At 39.4% G+C, this 21960-nt stretch overlaps 1 protein-coding gene across 2 annotated transcripts in view; it reads left to right on the top strand.

The window, feature by feature from the left end:
* Positions 1 to 21960, top strand: part of RPS6KC1 (ribosomal protein S6 kinase C1) — a 94361-nt gene that overhangs the window by 30509 nt on the left and 41892 nt on the right. For both annotated transcript variants that reach the window (XM_069852823.1, XM_069852822.1), the window contains exons 8-9: positions 13227 to 13345; positions 21069 to 21161. In XM_069852823.1, the coding sequence (XP_069708924.1) occupies positions 13227 to 13345; positions 21069 to 21161 (212 nt within the window). The remainder of the gene's footprint in view (positions 1 to 13226; positions 13346 to 21068; positions 21162 to 21960) is intronic.

Genomic DNA, 21960 nt, shown 5'->3' with positions numbered 1-21960 from the left:
CTCTTGCCTGCTGGTATCCATGCTTTTCAGGCTAGCAAAAAAATCAAGGAGTCTTAAAGAAGTATGATATTCTGCCCTGCCTGCCTGATGTCCCACAGATAGTACAGTGGGGGTTATTAGTAAATGAATAGTGGTGGTACCTCTGTGTGTGTGTGTCTGTTGGTAAAGGTATTGGATGAAGACAAGGATAGCCAGCACCTGCAACTTTTTCTGCGCAGCCTCTGACGTTGTATCTGTATAGCACAAGGAAGGGGATAATAGGAGTGAGTTACTTTTTAACTGGAATCTTATCCCTTGAGAACATAAATGTACATGGGCTAGTTCTTAGCAGTCAGCTCTTCTTTCTCCTTTCTTTGTGTTGCACTGCACGGCTGTGGAGCTGGAAAGGAAATGAACGTTTGTCCTCTGCTGGACGCTTGTGCTAGGTTAGGCTAGATTTAGCTCATCTTGTGTCCTTTCTCTTTGGACCTTCTGCAAGCTGGCAAGGAGAACATTGATGTCCTTCTCTGTAATGATAGGCCTGATTCATATGCCTTCCTAAAAAATATATGGCTTCTCAGGATCTATGAGGACAGTAGAAAAAAAATCCACCAAAACTAAACCCAACAAAACCCAACGAGTAACTGTCTGTATCATGCTTTTTAATCTAGGTGCTTTGAGGGTGATTTGTTTAGTGTTGATATATGAATAGTCACTGTATGCTGCAATAAAAAACCCACAGCCCTAACTTAATTACTTCGGCTATTTAAACACTCGTGATTATGTATTTTGCATGGATTATAACATGATTTTTTTGAAGATAAAGATGGTGCAATTGTTACAAAATGCCTGTGATCATCTCCCGTTGATTATTTTTAGGCTATTTTTGTGTAGATTAGCCTTTGCAATATGTGAAAGTGAAGCACAGTGTTCATATATGCTTACACACTCGTATAAAGTGACATTGCCTTTCAGTGTACAGCTGTTGCAGGGTGGGTGGCCTCTCTTTATGTGACGTGGTAATACATACTTTTGCCACCGGGTGGCACCAAGGAAATAGAAATTGACACCTAAGAATTGCAACCAGGATATGTAACCATTGTAAGAGGAGGGGAAAGAAACCATCCATCCTCTGTGTTTGAGTCTTTTTTCAGAATTACCTTGGAAAGGTAGTGCCTCTTAAGTTGGTTAGATGTATCTGAAACTTTACGGTGTCTCTGCCAGCTGCTCTTGGTACAAGATGAGCTACTTGCACGATTTTGATGAGGCAGTCTTAAGAAGTGTAATTAAGTTTATTTCTGCAAGTTTGTGGACTTGTGTTGTTTAGCTTGAAGTAGCTGGCTTCTATAAAGGCAGTCCGAGCACGCTTGAGTTTGTTACTTTCCTGATGATTTTCCAGCTCTCTGAGCTGATGGCGCTGATTCTAGATGAGACAGGTGTTGCATATGCTTACACCGAAGAAATGTACATCTTGACTTCGTTTTCAGCTGTGTGTGCATGCTCTCACAAGTACAGTAGTGTTAATTACACTGTGCAAGGTGCACATGTATTTTCCTCTACTAGTCTCTTGCAGAGTTTTAGAACTAAATCTTTTAATATCCTATTCACAGTCCTGCCAAAAGGCCTGATCTGCATGTCACTTGGGGAATGAACACTGTCTGTGCTCTGAGAGGCTGGTGTATGCCTTGGACTCTGGGCATCTGCTCTTTATACATCTTGGGCCTAGTTCTGCATTTAATATTAAACATGTTTGTCAGTGGTAAGGAGGAGAACACATTCTTGGATTGGCAGCAGAGCCCTTGGACTGTCCATTGGACTACCTGTACATATTGTAGCTCCCTGCTTCACTTATACCCAAGCTTCCTTGCATGCGGTGAGAGGGAATGGCTGCCATAATTTGTTTTTCCTCTGAATACATATTGATTCTGCTGCCCCTCTTGTGTTTTCTGGATATTGTGTACAGTGTTTTGGAGCTTTTGGGAAGGTCTGTAAGGGTTGTATAGGATGGTTAAATAATTCTTGAGAAACTGAAACCTTCTGGAATCCAAATATTCTGCATTTATAAGCATACTTGAAGATAAGTTTATTAATTGATAGAAACTTTGGCTCACAATTATAGTTTTTCTTTTGTTTCATTAGCATGTCAGAGCACTTTGAGGTCAATGCATTGCTTCAGGCCTAGTGATGGAAAAAATGCACTGATCGATAGCCAACCACCAACTTCTAGGCTGGGAGTTAACTGTGCTGTATGTGAAGTAGTGCTTTCGTTGACTTTAGTGTAGGATATAGTTTGTGTTAGGAAAAAATAGATCAGGAGGCTGAAATTATGGAATGACATTTTTTTTTTGTGGTAAAGGAGGGAGTCCTGTCTGTATAAAGTGCTTTTCTTTTTCCGACTCCAGCTGTTCTCATGTTTTATCCATTATAGATCTGAGCAGTCTGAGCTGTGTGATGAACACAGGATTAACACTATTGCTTACTGCCAGGTTTCAGTAACTTCAGGCACTTGATGAAGCAAGAACGCTTCGCGATATGGCCAGTCTAATAAGTGTGGAGAAGTACAGTATCTGATCCATGTGGTTTAGAAAGCAAATGTGTTCCTTGCTGGTCTGTCACATACAAGGCTCCATGTTACACATTAACATCTGAAGGGGGATGATCCATTTACTCTGTCAGAGATTTGGGGTGTTTGTTTTTACATGTGTAGCAGCTGTGGCTGAGCACATGAATATTTATTTGTTTTAGAAGGCTAGTTCAGCTCAGCAGCCTGGACCTTGTTGCATGAAGTGTGTAGTGCCTCTTAAGTCCGCTTAGCAGCTGCAAGCTGTTTTCTAGGTATCTGTATTTTGCATTAGATATCTACAACTTCTAGATAAGCGGCTGGTGTCTTTGAAAACAGGCTGCAAATGTTAGTTTTGCACTGCTCTTTGCTATTTTAATGTTTATCCAGTAAACAGAGCTGGAACAAAAATTACACAAATTACTGGAACCTTGCTAAAATGACTTTGACTTGTAACCCAGAAATGCATATACAATGAAATGCTGGGAATACTTTGGACAACTAGATGATATTTTTGGATATACTGAAAACAAACCAACTTGTGTCTAATTACTGGGATTATGATGGGCTATGATTTGAAATTGTGATGGAGCCAGGGATGCAAACAGGAGTGTGCTTGACAGAATGCCGAGAAGACAATGCTTTATGAAAAGGAGGAGAGCAGCCATGGCTGTTCCACAAGCACATTTCTGGCTTCTAGAGTGAAAAGCACCTTTGGTTGTTTATTGAATGGCACTTATGAAGACAGCCTCTGTTACAACACAGTAGCTATTTTAAATTCTTTTCAGTTTTAAGTCCTCTGAGTAGTGTTTCTCATCAAGAATAACACTCTCTTAGGCAGTTTCTGAGCTTCCCAACAGCTGTGCCTGATTGGAGCAGTGTCTTTGAGGAAGCAACAGGCCTGTTTTTGAGGAAGATGCATTGGAGTGTGAGCTGATGTCTGCAGGGAAAGCTTAGAGTTGTGCTGGGCCCTGCAGGGAAAGCTTAGAGTTGTGCTGGGCCCTGCAGGGAAAGGTTGATGACAGAGGGACTGACAGAACTGTAGTTCTCCCCACCTGATCTCAGATGTCTCCGCTCCTATGGTGTATCATCACCTTATTTGCTGTTTTAGCTTTATGCTTCCACTGAGGCTGGAACCAGTCAAGACAAAAACTTTCTGCCTCAGTTCCTTACAAAGGAGCTGAAAACTGTCTCTTTTTCCTGCTGATGAAATAAGAAAGCTCAACCCAAACAGTCCTACAGCATCCTCAAAGCAGCCATACAAAGTTACTATCCCTAGTGCTCGATATGAACTTTAAAATCACAGCTGCTGTTTTAGAAGATTAGATGTTTGTGAGAGGACTTGTCTATTGACAAGCAGCTAGATTAAGAAGGGATGTTGGAAATACTGTGACTTGCTTAAAAAAAAGTAATCTGATACAATCCCACTGTGCTGCCAGTGATGCTGAAACCCATACTGATTTGTGCTACAAGCTGTTCATAACTGAAATGTGTTGGCTTCTAAGCCCATTGCAGACCATAGAGAGCTTCAGAGCAGATAGTGCTGTAGGATCCATCACAGTGCAATAGATGCTGGATGGATCACCCTGAGTGATATCATTCCATATGCAGGTGTACTGGGTTTAGACACTTCATTGTGGCAAAACGATAAAATACAACATCTGCCAGTAAAGTATGGTGAAGTTTGTTAATGTATTTATACAGCCAGATTCAGCTATGTAAAGGCATGCTTGAGGCAAAGTTCCACTTAAACTGGAAGACTTCTCTGTACCAAGAGGCTGATAAAGTTCTAAGGTTTAGCACCTGCTGTGTAGCTCGGAGCCTTACTATACACGTGAAGGTGAATTGTAGCAATGCCTGTAAGCTAACATGTAGAGCATGATGCAGAGATGACTCTGACTGCAGTTGTTTAGCATGTTGCTGTTAAAGAATGAATAAATATGTGATGAGGTGAGCCTTAAATCTGTTCTTTCTTCCCTCTTCTGGGGACACAACTAGCTGCGTTGGCTTGGTGTTCATCTGATCTTTCCAAGATTTCTGAGTCTGTCTTTATAGCAGCTCCTTGCCAGGTTGCTGCTTGTGCCCAGCCTCTTTGACAGACATCTCTTCCTGCCTGCACAGCCTTTTATCTCAGCTGTTGTTAGCCAGCACTTAGCTGCAGCTAAATGCATTAATCTTTTTTAGACTGTTGCTACGTGAAGTTTCTTCCTCCCATCAGAAGACCTTCTTCCAACCAGAGTTTTCCAGCATACATTGTAGGCAGAACAGACTGATCTAGGTTACAGTGCTGCTTCTGTCCTTAGGTGCGGAAATTGAAGTCTCTGGCTACAGAATTAAATGCCTCAGGCAGTGTAGGTGAGTTGGGAAAAATTTCTAGCTGGAATAGAAAAACTGTGTAGATATAGTTAAGGGCATGATGCTGTGTAATAATCAGTGCTCTGAACTCCCCTTCTCTCCCCAAAACAGTTCTTGCCTATGACTTTTCTCTTTTCCTATCTTCCTTTTCTCTTTTCCTATCTTCCTATTCTCTTTTCCTGTCCTCTTTCCCTCTTTTCCCTTCTTGAATCTTAAAATAGCCTCTCTAGCTTCAGAGCTAGAAGGACTAGTATAGGTTTCATCTCTCCAGGGCCTGTCTCTGGCTCCTAGATTTTAGAGATTTTAGTGATCGCTTGTGGAAAGATTTCCCACAGTACTGTATAAAAGTATTGTACATGTGAATTAGGTTTAATACATAGATATAAGTGCTATTAGACTATCATGATTGATGAATCTTAGTTTTTTTTCATCTGTCTTTTTATTTTCCCTTTTCTTTTTCTGTAATACTTTGAAACAAACTGCAGTAACTTGTTCTTACTTAAAGAGGTAGATGTCTATATACCTGGGTTTCCTCTGCTCTGAAACAAGGAGTGTTTATAGTTGCTAATTCTACTTTGAACTCATCCTTCTAGTTAGGAAGAAAGAGTGCAGAGAACTTGGAGAATCTTTTCCTCTCTTCTGTGCTGGTGGCTCATGTAACTTATTTCCTTGCTCTGACTGTCCAAGTACTATCCTCCTGTTCCTGTGCTACTTGTGGTGGAGGAACTGCTGCTGTCACCATTCTGTTTCCTCATCTGTGGTGGGATGCTACTGTTTGTCCTTTTTCTGTCTTGCAACACTCATAGTGTATTTTTGTCTTATTCTTATGTAGTTTTACAGGAAAGTGTTCAAGGATATTTCTCACATTGTGATGTCTTACTTTGGTGAAACACCTTGTGGTTGAAGACTACAAGCTTTAGCAGACAGACGGAAAGTTAAGCTTTTACTCTTAGAAATGGTTTGTGCTGTGTGGCCAATTAATTTTATTTTTTTTCGAGATAGTCACACATGCATATGAAAAGTTGCCACCACCTTGTGGATTTAACATAATAGATTTTCTATAAACAGATGTTTGATCAGTGTTTCTGGAAAGTTAAGTTTCTTATTATCTTAAGTGTTACTGACTCCTGCTTTACTGGTTACTCCAAAATGTTTCACCTGCACCATTCTTCTATGTCATCTTAACTTTGGCCCATATACCACCACTTTTTTTCCAGAGAGGTGCTTCCCAGAGATTTACACCACCAGTGTGTAACCTTAGGTTTGCCTCAGGATGTGGAATTGGTAACTGCACAGAAAGTGGAAATCTCTAAGTGTTTCAAGCAACATGCAATGAAGTTATTTAAAACACAGATGTAATAGTTATGAGCACACTGGAAAGTTGGAAGAACAATTCTTTGGTGTTCACATGCTGTCACACATTTGTGCTTCTGCATATGAGGTTTAACTTTTAAGCGGCTTTTCTTCTTGGTTGCTGGAGTGCAGTACTGTCCTGAATATTCAAAAAGCAAGAAAGAATAGTTCTGATAATAAATTTTGACTCTTTAAAAGTGTGATGTTTTATTTTTTTTTTTTGTAAATGAGAAAATGATCACTTTGAACTGATGTACTGTAACAGGCTTAACCATGGTCTTATTTTTTAATATTTACAGTCTTTTTTTCAGCTGCAGAATTTCACCACCACCTCAAAGGAACTCATCATTAATGGAATATATAGCATACTAGAGATGGTGAGCTAGTGGGCTTATTTCACAATTCCTAACTGCCACCTGCTGCCAAAATCTATAGCATATTCCTTTGGTGCTGAGGTGTCCATCTACCTCAGCGCCTGCCACATTTCTCTTAAGTAATTGTTTGAAAATTAAAGGTTACCTGCTTTCCTGTGGAAGTTGGTGGAGACTCATTCCAAAATCAGCAGCTCTTCTGCTTCCTGAAATAAATTTTGGGGTTATAAAACTGTGTCCAAAGTGGTCGCAAACCTGTGCTGAATTATGAGTCGCATTGTCACTTACAATGTGCCTGAGCTTTTGTTTGGCTAATATGGACAAAGGAGTCTGCTTCACATGATGTAAGAAGTGTTTGCCCTAAGAAGAACAGAGGTCCTCTTGAACCAATTAGGCAAAAATAACAGCTGGGCTACCCACTAATAAGGAAGGTGCTGCTAAACCTCTTTTCATTGTGAGAAGAAATAAATCTTTTAAGGCTTACTCCCTTGCATTTTTATAGAGAGCAATTCTTTGAAAAATTCAGCAATCCAGCTGGGTGATATGTGCAGGAAGACTGTGAAGAAGATAAAGAAACTTGTAAAAATAAAAAATGGTATTATAGCTGTTAGATTTGGCAATTATAAATGTTTCATTGAAGATTTCAGTATTTAGAGAAAGTTTTACTGTTTAAATTGTTAAGAACATGGAGTTTGGGGTTAGCACAACAGGCAGTCTCCCACAAGTTCCTTGTAGCCTTTTCTGCGAGAGGACATTCCTTCCTGGAGCAAATCTCTTCTGATATCTTCTTTTAATAAAGGCAGGTCACATATTTTTAGTAAGTCTGAGAGAAAAGCAGGAAGATTTGGAATATGGAGGTTACAAGAGGATTGAGATTGAGGTAGTGCTAATGTTTTGGCCTTACTTTTTCTGTGGAAATAACCACATCTTGGTCAAGCAGCTGGTTAGGTAGGAAATGCACTGATGTTGGCCTGGCAGATTGACTCTTCCTGAGGAAAATCTGTAATGCCTGGTGTGGTGTGACTTGGAGGTGATCAGACACAAAGCAAGGAAGGAATATCTAGAATTCCTGGGTAGGTGATCTATACTATGTATATATACATATATTGTGTATGTTAGTGCCAAATGGCAACTAGCACTGTCTCTATTACCATCCAGTGAGATACACATCTTCCAGATGACTTCATCCTGGATCTGTGGAGGAGAATTCTTAAGGACCAGAGCAAGTTTCACAGCACTTCTATGCATATGAGGTGTTTTCTGTTAGTATTACTGCAGATTATTTGAGGGAAAAGGACAGATTTCTTTTCCATGGTCCTTACTGTCCAGATTTTTTTTTGTTTATTTATTTTATATGGCCCCTTTCAATGCCCTTTTGCTATTAATAAGTAATGTAATTTTCCTATACAATAGGATTACAGAAGATTTGATGCCTGAATGAACAGTTAACTGAGCTGAACAATTTACACTTCCAACATTGAGTTAGTTAATCTCTTAAAGTGTGTACTCTTCTAAGATGCTATGAGGTGTGAGTAGAAGACAAAAATATTACTAGTTCCTCAATGCTACTGCAACGTACATACTCTGTGGAAATGCTGCTTCTCTGTATTTTTCATTCAAATCAGGCAACTATGGGAAAATGAGCAGGGAAGTCACAGATGAGCTCAATGGCACAATTATTCTGATATTTGTGATTTTTCCTCTATCAAACCCTCAAGATCATTTGAATGTTGTTAGGAACGTCTGTTTTTGTAGATATATTGTAGCTGAGCTGTCCTTGGAAATAAAAATTGAAGAACAAATTTTAAATCATTGGCTGCTGTCCTAATGTCCTGGCTACTGTTACGTTGATCAGCGGGTGGCTTGGTCAGTCTTTCCAGAGCAAATTTTCATTTTAAGATATTTTTATTTCTTTGACATAGGCAAGGCCTTTGGAAAATGAGGGAGCAGCCTGCTTGTGCTTGTATATGAAGGCTTATATGTGCAACAAAGTAGCAGTAGAGTTTTTATATTCTGTTTGCAGTAATAGTAAACAGAGCATCTAAAATAACCACTTGCACATTGCAACAAACACATCATCATTTGCTTAAAAAGAGTTATAATTACAGTTGACGAAGCATGGACACCATAAAAAATGCATTAGTTTGGCTTGACACATTAATTACCTGTTTTTGCAGATGTTTTTATATATTGTTGTGTGAACAGTTTACAAAATAATTACGGGAAAGTCATATGGAAAATAAACTAAGTGGGTGGTTTCTCGCCTTGATATTTTCATTCATGTGAATCTGTGTGAGGCACAGCTGCTCTGTAGCAAATGCAGAGGGAAAGAGATGGGGAATCTTGAGGGGTTTTTATTCTAAGGTCTCTATGATCAGCCCTGCTACACTTTTATATCTTGCTTTGGCAGTGTAGTTTTTAAACATGTAAAATGACATTGCTGATTTAATCCCAGTGATCAGGAGGGGGGAGAAGCTTTGATCCTCATCAGATGAAACGTAAATCTTCTAGTATCTAGGAAAATAAATGAAAAATCAATATTATTTTAAGCAGGATGATCTTTTATGAGCAGTTGTAAAGATTCATCAAAGGCTTTGACACAGTTTAAACATTTCCTGTTTGCTGCCACTTAAAGAAAAATGCCTTTCAAGTTTAAATTGTAATTAAAGAGAGATAGCTCTTTAGATTATTGTGGACTAACCATAGGATGGAAATCGGAGTTCAGTATGCTCATGCAATGTTTAAATCAAGAGTTTTTGACATGGAATAAATTAGTAATTATTTTGATAATATGCATTTTGTGTAACTAAAAACACTATCCCATAATAAAATCTAATATTACATTTAAAAAAATGTATACATAAAGCCTGCATCATAGCTTTAATGTCTGTCAAATATAAAGATTTGTTTCAGTACTGTGTTTCAGTGTATGATTTTAAGTGAAGAGTTCTGTGACCTGAAATTTAGCATAAATGCTAAAGATGAGTTTAATGGGATCTTTGTTATTACACATCACCCTGTGTTTAAGGCTTTTAAATAACATCTATTTATTTGTTTCTTAAATTAATATCCTGTATTTCCTTATAGCTTTTTGTGAAATATTGGCTGTTCAAAGAGGAATGTGTATTGGAATGTATATTTTCACATTTTCTTGATTAAATTGATTTAAAGAGTAAAAAGCCAAAATTCTACTTCTGTAAATCCAATTCTCAATCATGTACCTGTTAAAGTATTTAGAGGCTGAACTATTAGTGATCTTATTCACAAATAAGATGCAAGAACTTGTTGAGTAAATATTGTTTTGTGAATCCACACCCTGTTCTAAGGCTGAAGATTTTAATGAGCGAACAGTTTGCAAATGTTATTTAGCAAATTACTCAGGAAGGAAAAGTAGAAGGAAAACTGAAATTAATGTCTTGTGAAAGTAGGGAGAACAAAGACAGCTCTAAGGGGACATCCTAGTTTGTTTGTGTTAATTACTGTAAAATTACTGAAGCATTGAGAAAAGGCAATAAACATCCCAACTAAATACACATAACTAACAATTAAGCAGTAAGCTTGACTTTTATGGTAGCCTTAGACACTAACCTAGCAGTTTTCCACCAGTCTGCTTGAAGAAAATGCTGGCTAAAGAGTTTATTGTTGCTGTGCAGATGACTTGTTTTCCCTGAACAGCAGCCACTTTTGTGGGTCTAAGAGAATGTGGGCCGTCACTGGTGAATCGGCACAAGAAAGCTTTATGGTACCCTAAGATTAAGTGTAGAGATGAAAGCAAGAGTGTTAGTCATGTTCTAAGAAATTGCAGTACACACTTACAGAATACTGTCTATCTTTTCTCTTCTGATAAAGCCAAATTCGAGTTCAAACAATTGAGTGTTGTTACCTTTTTACCCTAGAAGGGAGTAAGAACCGCACTCTCTTCTAGGGCAATTTCACCAGGAAAGTCCTACCAAGTGCAGGCTGATAGTAGAGGTGCTAGACCTGGTACAAATTCCCCTCTGTCTTTAGAATGAGAGAAATTACTGAGAAATTGGTACATACCCATAATATTTTATGCTGAAAGCGCACTGAATTTCTGAGCATCCAGCTTCTTCCCAAACCAAGTTTTTGAAGAGCAGACCTCTGTGTCTCTTTCCAAGGATGTGACAATTCCTTTTCCCTCCTGCTGTGAAGTGAATAATAAGATTTACAATAGATCACTTACAACAAAGCTTGGAGTAGTTTGTAAGTCCCTTCTACTTATTCTTGACGGAGTCTGTGTAATGGTTCTGTGTATTTAGGTAATTTATAGTCGTGATATGAAAGGGAAGGGGAACCTTTTATTTCATAACAGGGTCAAATGGACTAGTAGTAGACGATGGTAACATCAAATGGAAAAGACTCTGCCGCCTTCCTGCTTTGAGTCTAAGAGTTGTCTAAAGCAAGAGTGATGATTCATTTTCTCTTGTATGGGGCAGGAGGAAAAGAGCAGCCCTAAGAGCCTACAGCAGAGGAACTTTCCATCAACTTTGTGAAGAAACCTTGTACTTAGTTTTTCATTAGTCTCTGCCATCTAAAAAGTGTTTTGGGAAAATTGAACTGCCAGTCAACCTGCTCATTCTCCTTTATTAGGGAGCTAGGGTTTAAGCTAGCCAGATCTGTCTGACTGAGGGATCAAGGCGATTCCTCCTGCCCTGAGCTGCTGGAGAGATGTGACTGCAGCTTATCCTTTCTTTAGGTCCTACCAGTAGAGGGTCTGAGTGCAGATTTCCAAGAGGGGCTTACATGTGTGCTTACGTGTATGGACCTGGTTGACCACAAACAATTTGACGCAGGCAAAGCAATATTGTCTTTGCATACACCTACATAACCACAGGCAGTGCGAACAGCCCAACAGCCTTTGAACTATTGCTGCTCAGGGAAACACCTGCTATTCAGATCTCTCTGGTAGCTGACCCCGAAGTCCATGGTCCAGTTCTTGGGCATTTTGTCTGACTTGCCTGCTTATGTGACTTGAAGTTTGTTGGTGTTTCTTATGCACAGAGAATGATGAGCACACTAATGCAGAAAATAGTGAGGAACCGTTTCATAAGAAGGTTGGACAGATAGTGGTGGGCAGGTACAGATGTCAGACAAGCATATTGACCCGCAGCCTGCTTGTACACAATTGAACCATAAAATTCCCACCTGTTTTCTCATGATTGCCCCCCCCGACCCCTCCTTTTCCTCACCTCTAATCCTGCCATTTAACATCTCACAATGTCTTACGTGTTTCCGCAATCCCCCACCCCCAAAAACCTCCCACAGAAAGTTTTGCTTGCAAGCATTTACACAGTAAATTCTCCCTCAGATATCCTGTAATAAGTTTGCTCTTCTTTTATGAGGCTCATTCTTGATAACCCACAGTAATCCTGTTTTATTTCTTATCAGAAACCAAGTTTCTGGTTGAAATTCTTCAAGGTTATACTCAGAGGTTCCTTTCATGGCCCATTGATTAGTGTCTTATGAGTCCTAGTCTTCATTATTGTCTCTGTTATCTGCTGTTGGTCAGGGTTTGTGTGTTTGCATGTTTAATTTATTACCTCTCCTGTTCCTTGCTTTGTCTTTCATGATAAGTAGCACTTAGGCAAATATCCTTGCAGTTCCTTGCCCTGTTTGAGCACAGTTTTGTGAGAGAGGCTTGCACCTGTCGGTGCAGAAGCCCATGAAAGCCAAGGCTGTATTTCTGCAAGTCTTGGTTGACCTTGGGGCTGGAAGAAACTGTCAGGGCCACATGAAGTCTCTGCTGTTGTTCGGGCTCCTTTTGGCCAGTTTTCTCTTAACTGTTTTTCAACATAGTAATCTCAGCTCTCTGTTCTAATAATTGTCTCGCAGTCTTTTTGCCTGGCTGTTGACTGATTGGGTGTTGTCATCACAAATTGAGTCTCTTATAACAGTACACTGCTCATGATGTGAATGCCTAACCATAAACTGCAAATTTTGGAGTGAATACAGAATTTGCGTGGTGTCACAGGATTCTCACCTCTTGCAAGAATATGGGTAGATGAGACATAACACAGTGGTGGTTCACCCATCTGGGAAGTTGGTGCAAACACTTCTTCCTTTCTTCCTGTGTCACCCTGAGCCAACAGACAAGGAGCAAGTAGCACCAGAAAGGTGTGAGCAAGAATTCTTCATATCTCTCATATTGCCTTCTGACTGTTGATAGCATTTCTGTCTTTACTTTACACTTAGGAAAGTCCGTATTAGAAACATGAGGAAAAAAACAAGTTTGCTTATTGTTTCATTATAAATGTCTTATTATATTTTCACTAATTGTTTTTTTGGGGGGGCACAACATTTGAATCAGTGACTTGTTTCAGTTACTTATGTTGCCATAGAAACATATACCAGTTCACAGAAAAATGAGGTAAGACTTCTTATTTACCTTAGGCTATGGTAAGGTTTAAATTGTTATTTTTGTAGAATTCTGAGATCATAGTGCTTGCTTTTTATAAGATGCATGTCTGTAGGTTTGATTATGAATAACCCAAAGGAAATCAAAAAGGTAGAATCAAAGCAGTCATGTGCTTTGATTACTTAGTACCCCTCTCTCTATAGAAAAAATAACTTTATCTTCCTCCATTGAGGTGAATCAAGTCCAACTCGTCGAGAAGCAGTGAAAAGGAAGACTGCAGAATACCTTATGCGTGCTGAAAAAATTTCCAGTCTCTACCGTAAATCCCCTGAGGATACATCTGTTTCTATGGTAGGCTTTAATTTCTTTTTTTTTCTGAACCAGAATTTGGTGTAATTAAATTACTCTGTCTTTTAACAAAGCATATTTGAACTTGAGGTTCAAAAACTGTCTAGAATTTCTCTTTGAGGAGCCCTGAATGTTATGTGATGTCACTGAATGTTTTGATGTTATGTTTCTGTCAAGTAGACATTCTTTTCTAATTCTTGTTGGTTGCATTTCATAGCATTATAAAGAGAGCTTGATTTAATCCAGGCACTTGTTGGCATGTTTTCCTTCTACTTGCAGCTAACTATATAGAAGCTTTTCATCATGCTAAAGAATATTGCTTGGTCCTGTATGGAGCGGAAAGGCTGTCGGTTTCTGTAGCCTAGCACAGAGCAGTGTTTCAGAAATGAGTTAAGCACATGGTGGAGGGGATGAAAGATGATTTTCCCACAAAGTAAAAACTTAATTGAGCAAAGATTTGTCCTGCTCCCTTCAAATGCCTCTCTTGGCTATACTTGAGTGATCAGCTGCTTCTTGATTTTTGAGGAGTTTCTGTAGCAATTCCCACCTTCTTAAGCAGAAACGCACTTACCTGTACTTTTACAAAGGACAAAGAAAGCTTGTTCCAAGGAGCCCTCAATAAACTTCTACTTTGCCCTTCCCTAACCAGTTCCTCTGAGACTTATCTGTTCTTACTTTAGACTTTTACTGCAGTCACGCTAAACTGTGTGTGATCGTCGATGACTGCTCTATTGTAAAAACTACAGAAGTTACCAACTTCCTGTCTCTCTACATTTATATCAAGTGAGGACAAAAAGGGCAGCAGATTATTGCTTCTTATTTTGCACAGATCTAAAAAATGCTTTAAGGAGACCACTGCTGCAAAAATGGGAAGCCTTATAAAATCCTACTGCCTAGTAAGTAAATTGAAAAAGTGAAAACATTGATTTTGAAGGGTAGCTTTTTTATGTTGAGAGCCCAGAAGTACAATTTTGAGGATGTTCCAAATGGGATATATTTTGTAAGATTTGGAGTCTTGCTGCTGCTATGTATTGTACTTTGAACAATTTAGTATTTTGGACTGATATGAACTCCTACTAGGTAGGTTTTCTTTGGGTCAAATACGCCTGAAAATGGTGAAGAATGTGTACTGAATGAAAACCTCAGTGTGTTTGGAAACCACAGAACAAGGAAAAAAAATAACATGAGCAACCTATTTTTGTCTTCTTATAAGTTTAAAAACTAATTGTGTTTGGGAAGGAGGAAGAAATAGGTTGAATTTTTGTATGTGAACTTGAGTGATAAAATATTTTCTTTTTTATACTGTATTGAATAAAGCACATGCCTTCTTTGCAGATCCAAAGGAAAGCAGAATTAATTGGGATAAGATAAGCAAAAAAAGAGTTGAGAATAGAGTGCCACTCTCCTTCAGTGTTGGAGCTCAAAACTGACAAACTGGGGCAAATCTGACTTTGAACAAGCAAAATTTTGCACCTGCCTTATCCTATTTGCCATGTTTCTACATTTTGGCTTTGTTTTACCTAAGTCTGTGCATGTAGTTTAATTCCTTTTATCTACTGCTCTTCAAAATGCATGAACTTAACTTTTACTGTAGAGCTTTGGAATCTGGTGGCATCAAGGGCAGATGGCACTGATGGGTCATTATGTTTGTTGTGAGGAACAGCTTGTCTCTGAGTTGATAGCTGAAATTTAATTTGGAGGAGGCCTTATTTCTCAAAGTTATTGTGAGGGTAATGGTAGGAACCACTAAGGATTGTCATACTGTCTGCTTTGGCTTAGCGTCTTAATGAAAGCGAGGAATGTGACTTTTGCTGCATGTTGGTTGCTGACCAGACCTAAGTTCTTGCACTTCGTGTACTGTTTATCCTTTTTACTCCCCATGATAGGTTATACTGGAGTTTGTGTGATATGTTCCAGCCCATGCAGACAGTGATAAGTGCAATGAAGTGATCTGCATCTATATAGTGTTTTTCTTGGGAGGTACTAGTGGAAACATGCAGATATTTTGTGTTCTTCTCCTAAGGAAATTAAGTGTTTGGTGTACAAGGTTTGAGTGTATGTCCCCTTGCACCTTCACTTCACACCAGGCTGATGTTTATCTAACTGCTGTTGACATGCTGTTAGTCATGCTGGGGCAAGGTTGGTCTGTTAGCAGTAGTACCTTTCACTGCTGTAGGTCATGCTGACCGATACCATCTCTTGTTCAAATGCTGGTGCAAGGATATATATGTGAAATATATATGTGAATTCTGTACAATAACTTGTTTGCCTACATGGATCTGTAAAGAAGTCTCTCATCAACTCTTCTGTGCTGGAGGGACACTGAAGCGTTTGAGAAGAACCACTACACACATAGGAAGCCTTTTGTAGCAGCATGGCCAAGTGCTGCTACATCTGGTAGCCCAGTACAGTTTAGTTGTACAAATGAAAGTGATTTGGAAGAAAATGATGGACAGATACTGTACCCTAGCAGTGCCTGTTTCTATATTACAATTGGCAGAGTGCAGTTTTGCTATGGGAAGCATGGTTCAGCACAGGGAACTTCATAGGCAGTGGGGGTGCTGAGACCGTTTGCACCTTGAAGGAAGAGGTCTGACAAGTAAGCAATAATGGGCATTTAAGACAAAGTGTTCTTGTTCATGACCTCATGTTACAAGCAGAACTGTTGTGTCACCCATTTCTGGTGTAGATAAACTTTGTATTTCCTATTGTGCCCTTACAAGGAACAACCACAGTGACCAACATCAAAACCAGGCTCGCATGTCCTTCTTAGACATGACATTTTACTTCTTTCTTTTCCACAAGGCCAGAGAAATGTGCAGCAAGGGAAGAAATAAACTCAGAAGTGTGGGTTCAGTTATTGTCCTGCACCCCTCGGCCTGTCATATCTCCGAAAAGCTCAGGATTCCAGCCATGTGCTGAGCCATGTGCAGCAGTCTCAAAAGACTATGCTCGCTAAACACACCCCAAGCCACCCATTTGCCATCTGAACACCACATGCAGGTGAAGCACCATGACTTTTCTCTAGGGGCTTGGGACAGGAGGAAGCAAGCCATTCTTCCACAGCTTGAAATGCCAGCCCCTTGCCTCTTCGAACTCCAGATTTCCCTAGGGGCAAAGGCTTGGCATATCAGAGCTGAAAAGCAAAAATCATCTTTGATGCCATGGAAACCAAACAAAGAACAATAGTAGCTTGTTTCTTTCCTTGCCTCAACAAAAAGCCAACAGTGTAGCCCTCAAGGATAGCATCCTTAGCAACCACCCTGCTGCTGGCAAGTCTGAGTGGTGAAGAGAGGAGCACAAGAGGAGGTGTTTGGCACTGTTAAAGAAAGGTTATGGGTAGAGAGCTTAAGGATGGATAGAAGATTCCTTAAGGCTGAAGAGAGGCACTGGGAACTGACACATCTGTGACTGACCATGAACTGGGAACTCACTTGAAAGGGTCCTGTTAACATTGAGGAAAGCCTTGCTTTGACCTGTAGGAGTAGGAGAGGTGGAAACAGCTTCTGGAATTTGTAAACAGGCATATAGACCTTCTGGAAAAACAAGCTGCAGCAAATACTGTCCTTCTCTTATTCTTCTGGCACAGTATGGCAATCTCAAGAGCCTTCTTGACCACAAACACTCAAGAATGCTGTGTAAACGCAACCACAGGTCATTTTACAGATTCTTAAGCTCTGTTTTCTCCTCTGCCTCTTTTAAAGTAGCAGCTCTGGGGAGCTACCTCCAAGCCTGAGTGGGAGCTACCTCCAAGCCTGAGTGGGAGCTGCAGCGGCAGCCTTTGAATCGCACTGGTTTGACTCTCAGAAAGCTGTGGTTGTACATAGCTGTCAGCTGCAAGGCCCAGCACAGCGCCATGTACAGGCTGTGGGTCCATTTTAACTTTGTTGGTACTTTTGTAATGCTTAGGGGTTTTTCACTCTTTGAAATTATTTCTGATTCTGCTTATGCCAATTTTTTTATCTTCAGAATTGTTTCTTTTGCACCCTTATAAAGGCTGTTGTCTTATAAAATGTCAATTATTTTTGATTTTCAAAGCCATTTAGTAACAAGGTACATGCAAGCCTGATGCCCAAACAGGAGAAGCAGTCTTCATTCTTCATGGTTTTCATAAGATACTTTACTTCCTAAAATTCTCATTAAATGTGCATGAAAATTACATGAACCGTAAAGAAAATAAACTGCTGTAGATCTGTAAGATGTAAATTTAACAAGAAATAAGAAATTCAGTGCCAGTGCTTTCATGATCACATCCAAGGTGTGTCCCAACTTCAGGGAAGATACAGTCCCCAAATGATGATCACTGGGTGCCTTGTGAAGCATGCCATAGCTCTATCTGGTTCAGATGCATGCAGAAATGCAACCTGGTTTTCTCCTGATGCAGCGTGGAGAGGAGGCCAGGATATTCTGCCAGACCAGGAGAGCTGGAAGCTCTTTCACACCCGTAGTGTGGAGCCTCATGCCACAGACCAGCAGTATCTGCTTCAAAACAAGGCATCTCCTTGCTGCAATTGAGGGTCTGGCCACGCTACAGGGAGATGGTTACTGAAGTCATCAGACATAGGCCTCTGAATGGTGAGGGGAGATGGCATCTTGATGTGCAGCTCTGCACTGGTGTTCATGAAAGTAATCATTTTTATCCTGAAGTTCTGTGGTGGGTGCTGTCAAAGGTGGCAGTATCAGCAATAAAATCATTTCCCATCAACTGACATTTGTGTCACTGGGCTAAGTACGGTGCTTTTGCCTTAAATGAGGTTAATGAGAGAGGGTCTTCCACTTGCTTGACTGGTGGTGTGCTTCTCTCCCAGCTCTTTCAGCTGCTGGCAATGATGCCAAACTCAGGCTAGAGCTATTGGTCATATTTCATTGTGTAGCTTGCAAAACTAGAGCCTTCTGAAAGCGATTGGTGGCTTTTAAGTCTTTTAAGTCTTTGTGGAGACCAGCATCACAACCAGCATCATACGTTTCTACTTGAAATTATCACATACTAGCTGAGAGATAATGGTGGGAAAGGAACTGTTAATACCAATTCTAAGTAAGGTAGCTCCAACTGTGCAGCTCAGAGTGTAGTTTGGAAGTTGTTTAAAAATATATAGGGACGGTCTACAGTTGAGAAGATCCTGGGGTGCTTAAGTAGCATGCTGAGCATCTGGACAGGCTGCTGAAGTCTTTCTGAAGGCAGAGGTAGCTTGTACACTTTCTTTAGAATACAAGCGCCTTATTTCTAAAGGCAAATGAAGCTTTTAACTTTTGTTACACTCCTTCCTTTTTTTCCCTCTCCTCTGTTTTTGATGACAGTGCTCATTTTTACTTATTTTTCTTTCTGCTGGCTATGTGCTGAGCTTGGATTTTTACTCTATCCAGAGGAGTAGGCAGCTTCATAGGGTGCTTAATTGGTGTAGTTTTGGGAATTGAATATTTAGACATAGGTTCTGGCTTGCTTCGTGACAGAATGTGATGCCTCCTCATCAATGGGCTCCACTATTAGACTTAGCAACAGTGAAACCGAAGTACTGTAAAGAGCAAAAGATAAACTGAAACTGATAAAAATGGAGAAGCTACTAGGAGCTGCGGAGACGTGGATGTGATTGTAAATCATTTTTAGGTAAGCAGTAAAGGTAGACTATACGAAAAACAGTGTGTACACAGTATTACTGACTGTGCCACCACTGATCATATTTTAGAAAAGGATGTAAAAATATGTACTGTTTTTCGGGCTCTTGAGACGTGATGGATGCAGAAATCTGATTCTTGTAGCATTATTAGTCAACTATTAACTTCTGTAGAGATGTATGAACTTAATTATTGGTTGAAATGTTATGCATAAGAGAAAGTTTTAAAGCTTGATTATTGAGGAATGGTTATAAAGCGTAATAGCATGCAGATAAAAGTGGAAATCTTTTATAGTGGTCTAGAGGATTTAAAAATATTCTCTTTCATTAAATGTATTCCTTAGAATGCTTTTGAAATCTTGTCATGAATAAACTCTGTGTTAGCACAACCCTTTGTTTCAAAGCAAATATTTCATTATTGCAGAAAAATTGCACACTCTTAAAATACAACCCAGCAAAAGAACTCCCTCGACCTTTCAACAGCTTGCTAGAATGTGGGACCTAAATTAGATTTGGAGAAAAAAATTCATGTAGCTTTTTTTTTTTTTTCTTCCTCCTGCTGAAACCTTTAGTGAATTGTAGAATCTGGGCTTTTTTCTCTTAACTGTTGTTGATACTCGAGCTTGGCAGTGTTTACATGACAAAATAAATTATGAGACTCAGTCAAATAAATGAAGGTAAATAATAAACTCTTCTAAACAGAGCCCAGTTGGTGAACACAAAAGAAAACCACACTTTTCTCCATGCTTTTTAGACCTGTGTTTGTGTCCCTTTCTTTTGAAATTTTGCAGCCAATGCTTTAAATAAGTGCTGATTTTGATTTTTGGGAAGGAATCTGGAAGGAGAGAGAAGGTGGCTCACTGGCAACGTGAAGTGGAAGCAGTTTTGGGGAGGGCTTCGAGAAGGTGCTCTGGCCTTTAGGGATAGCATGTAAGGATGTCAAGGGCAGACACTAGGATGAAAGGAAATGGAATTACCTAGTTCAGGATCTTCAGTTTTTTCTGGGAGCTTCAGATCATAGGGGAAAATTTATTCATTTTCCCTGATACTTAAACATTTCATCCATAGCATAATTGCTTAGAACTGTTTTCCTTTGTGAGGTTGCTGAGCATTTAGATAAACAGCTTTTGCCTCTTAGAAGCCTAAAAATCAAGGAGTTTCACCTTCCTCTTCCTTTACCTTTGTGCAGTAGAAGCATACTTGGAGAGGCCAGGTTACGCTTAAATGGAGTTTGGCTTTCGACAACTCTGCAAGTGAAGTTACCTTATTTGTGAGGAAGAGATCCAGGTCTGTGGTTCTAGTAGAAAGCTGCATGTTGAATTTTTGGAGGATGATCTAATGAATTCTCTCAGTTGGCAACTAGAAACTTCTGAAAATGTTTGTTAACGTGCCAGAGATATATGTGATGCTTAAGAGGTTGATCTTTGTCCCAGAAGACTTTCAGTTGAAATGTTGTTCCCTCCTCTGACATGCATGCTTTGAGTTTGCCCTGAGAAACTACAAAACATAGTACAGATAAGAATCTATGCATATTAACTACCTGAATATTTAGCACCTGCCAATTCTCTTGCTATGGTGTTAATTTCTAAGTTAATGAGACATAGCAAGCAACCTTTTTCTAAGGCAATTTTAGGAATCCTTTCCGTTGTGCACCTTGTTATTAAAAGGATTTCATAAAGCTCACCAGAGAGCAGGAGAACCCTGTTTATAATTCTGTATTTTATGTTCTTCTGGCTTAAAAAGCCCTTAATTTGCTTTCTCCTCCTCAGCTATCTCTGAATTATTTCATATCCAGAATACCTGTAAGGCTTTGATTGATTATTATGGGGTAAGAATTGAGAATTGATTGCCATGTTCCATTAAGCACGGAAAGTATAAAAATTCATTATTTTTCTTTTTAAAATTTTTGTTTTCAATGTTATCTCAATTTTTATTTACTTGTAAGTTGTTTTTTTTTTCCCCTACTAAGGACAAACAGAAAACTTCTCCTTTCATCTTCACTCTCTCTGATTTATGTTAAATTTAGATTCCTTCGGCCTGGCATTTGCTTCAGCAGGCAGTCTTCCTTCAAGTACCACCCTGATTGATGTATAATCTTTGATATCTTCCATTAGCCTCCAGGATCACTAAGTTCAAGGCCCTCTTGGAACCTAAGGAGCCCTGCCGAGGAACTGAAGGCCTTCAGAGTCCTTGGGGTGATTGACAAGGTAATTCTTCAGTGTCTCTTCAAGAGTTCAGTCATAAATCGACTGCATGCTGACATTTTGTCTTTGAAGCTGTGGATCTTAAGGATATGAAACAAAAGGGGAAAATGACTCAAATGCATCTGCACTTTAAAATAACAAAAGTAGAAGAAAAAAGGCTTTTATCTAAGCAATTCATGTAAGGTCATGCAAAATATATTTGAGCTAAAGGATAAGGTACATGTTTGGTGGCATTCAATAGGACGAGTCTTGTTTTTCAAAAATGAAGTCATGGTTACAATAGTGGGGTAAGGACGAGTAGATGTATTTGCAGTTGAAAAAAATGATGGATACTTGAAGTATAAAAGGGTAGAAATTCCTACTTTTGAACTGTCTCTTGAAATGAGGGCTGGGGACTATTCTCCTTCCCTAAGAATTTGGAATTGAAATCCGCAGCAAAGACAGATCTAGCAACAACGCCAAGCTTATTTTTGACTCATGCAAATAATGTCTTTGAAAATCCCAGGGTAGTACCCCTCTGTAAACAGTAAAGGACCATATGGATTTTTTGCAAGCCTAATTAAGAGAGCAAAAGAATTGCTGCATTGTTTTGATAATGCTTATTAGTTATCACCTTACCAATTACTTTTAAGATGATGTGTTATTCAGCAGTGTGACAATGGCTAATGTTGACTGTAAAGGCTCGTTTCCTTTTTGCTATGCCAATTCCCTTGTGCTTTTGATAGTTTCTTATGTAGTCCCTGGTTTGTGCATGATGTACTGATGCATGGTCAATTTATGCATTTATAACGTGCATCAGAAA

Source organism: Phaenicophaeus curvirostris, chromosome 2 (assembly GCF_032191515.1).
Source record: "Phaenicophaeus curvirostris isolate KB17595 chromosome 2, BPBGC_Pcur_1.0, whole genome shotgun sequence".
Taxonomy (NCBI): Eukaryota; Metazoa; Chordata; class Aves; order Cuculiformes; family Cuculidae; genus Phaenicophaeus; species Phaenicophaeus curvirostris.
Note: the sequence above shows the minus strand (reverse complement) of the source record. Positions and strands in the feature narration are given on the sequence as shown.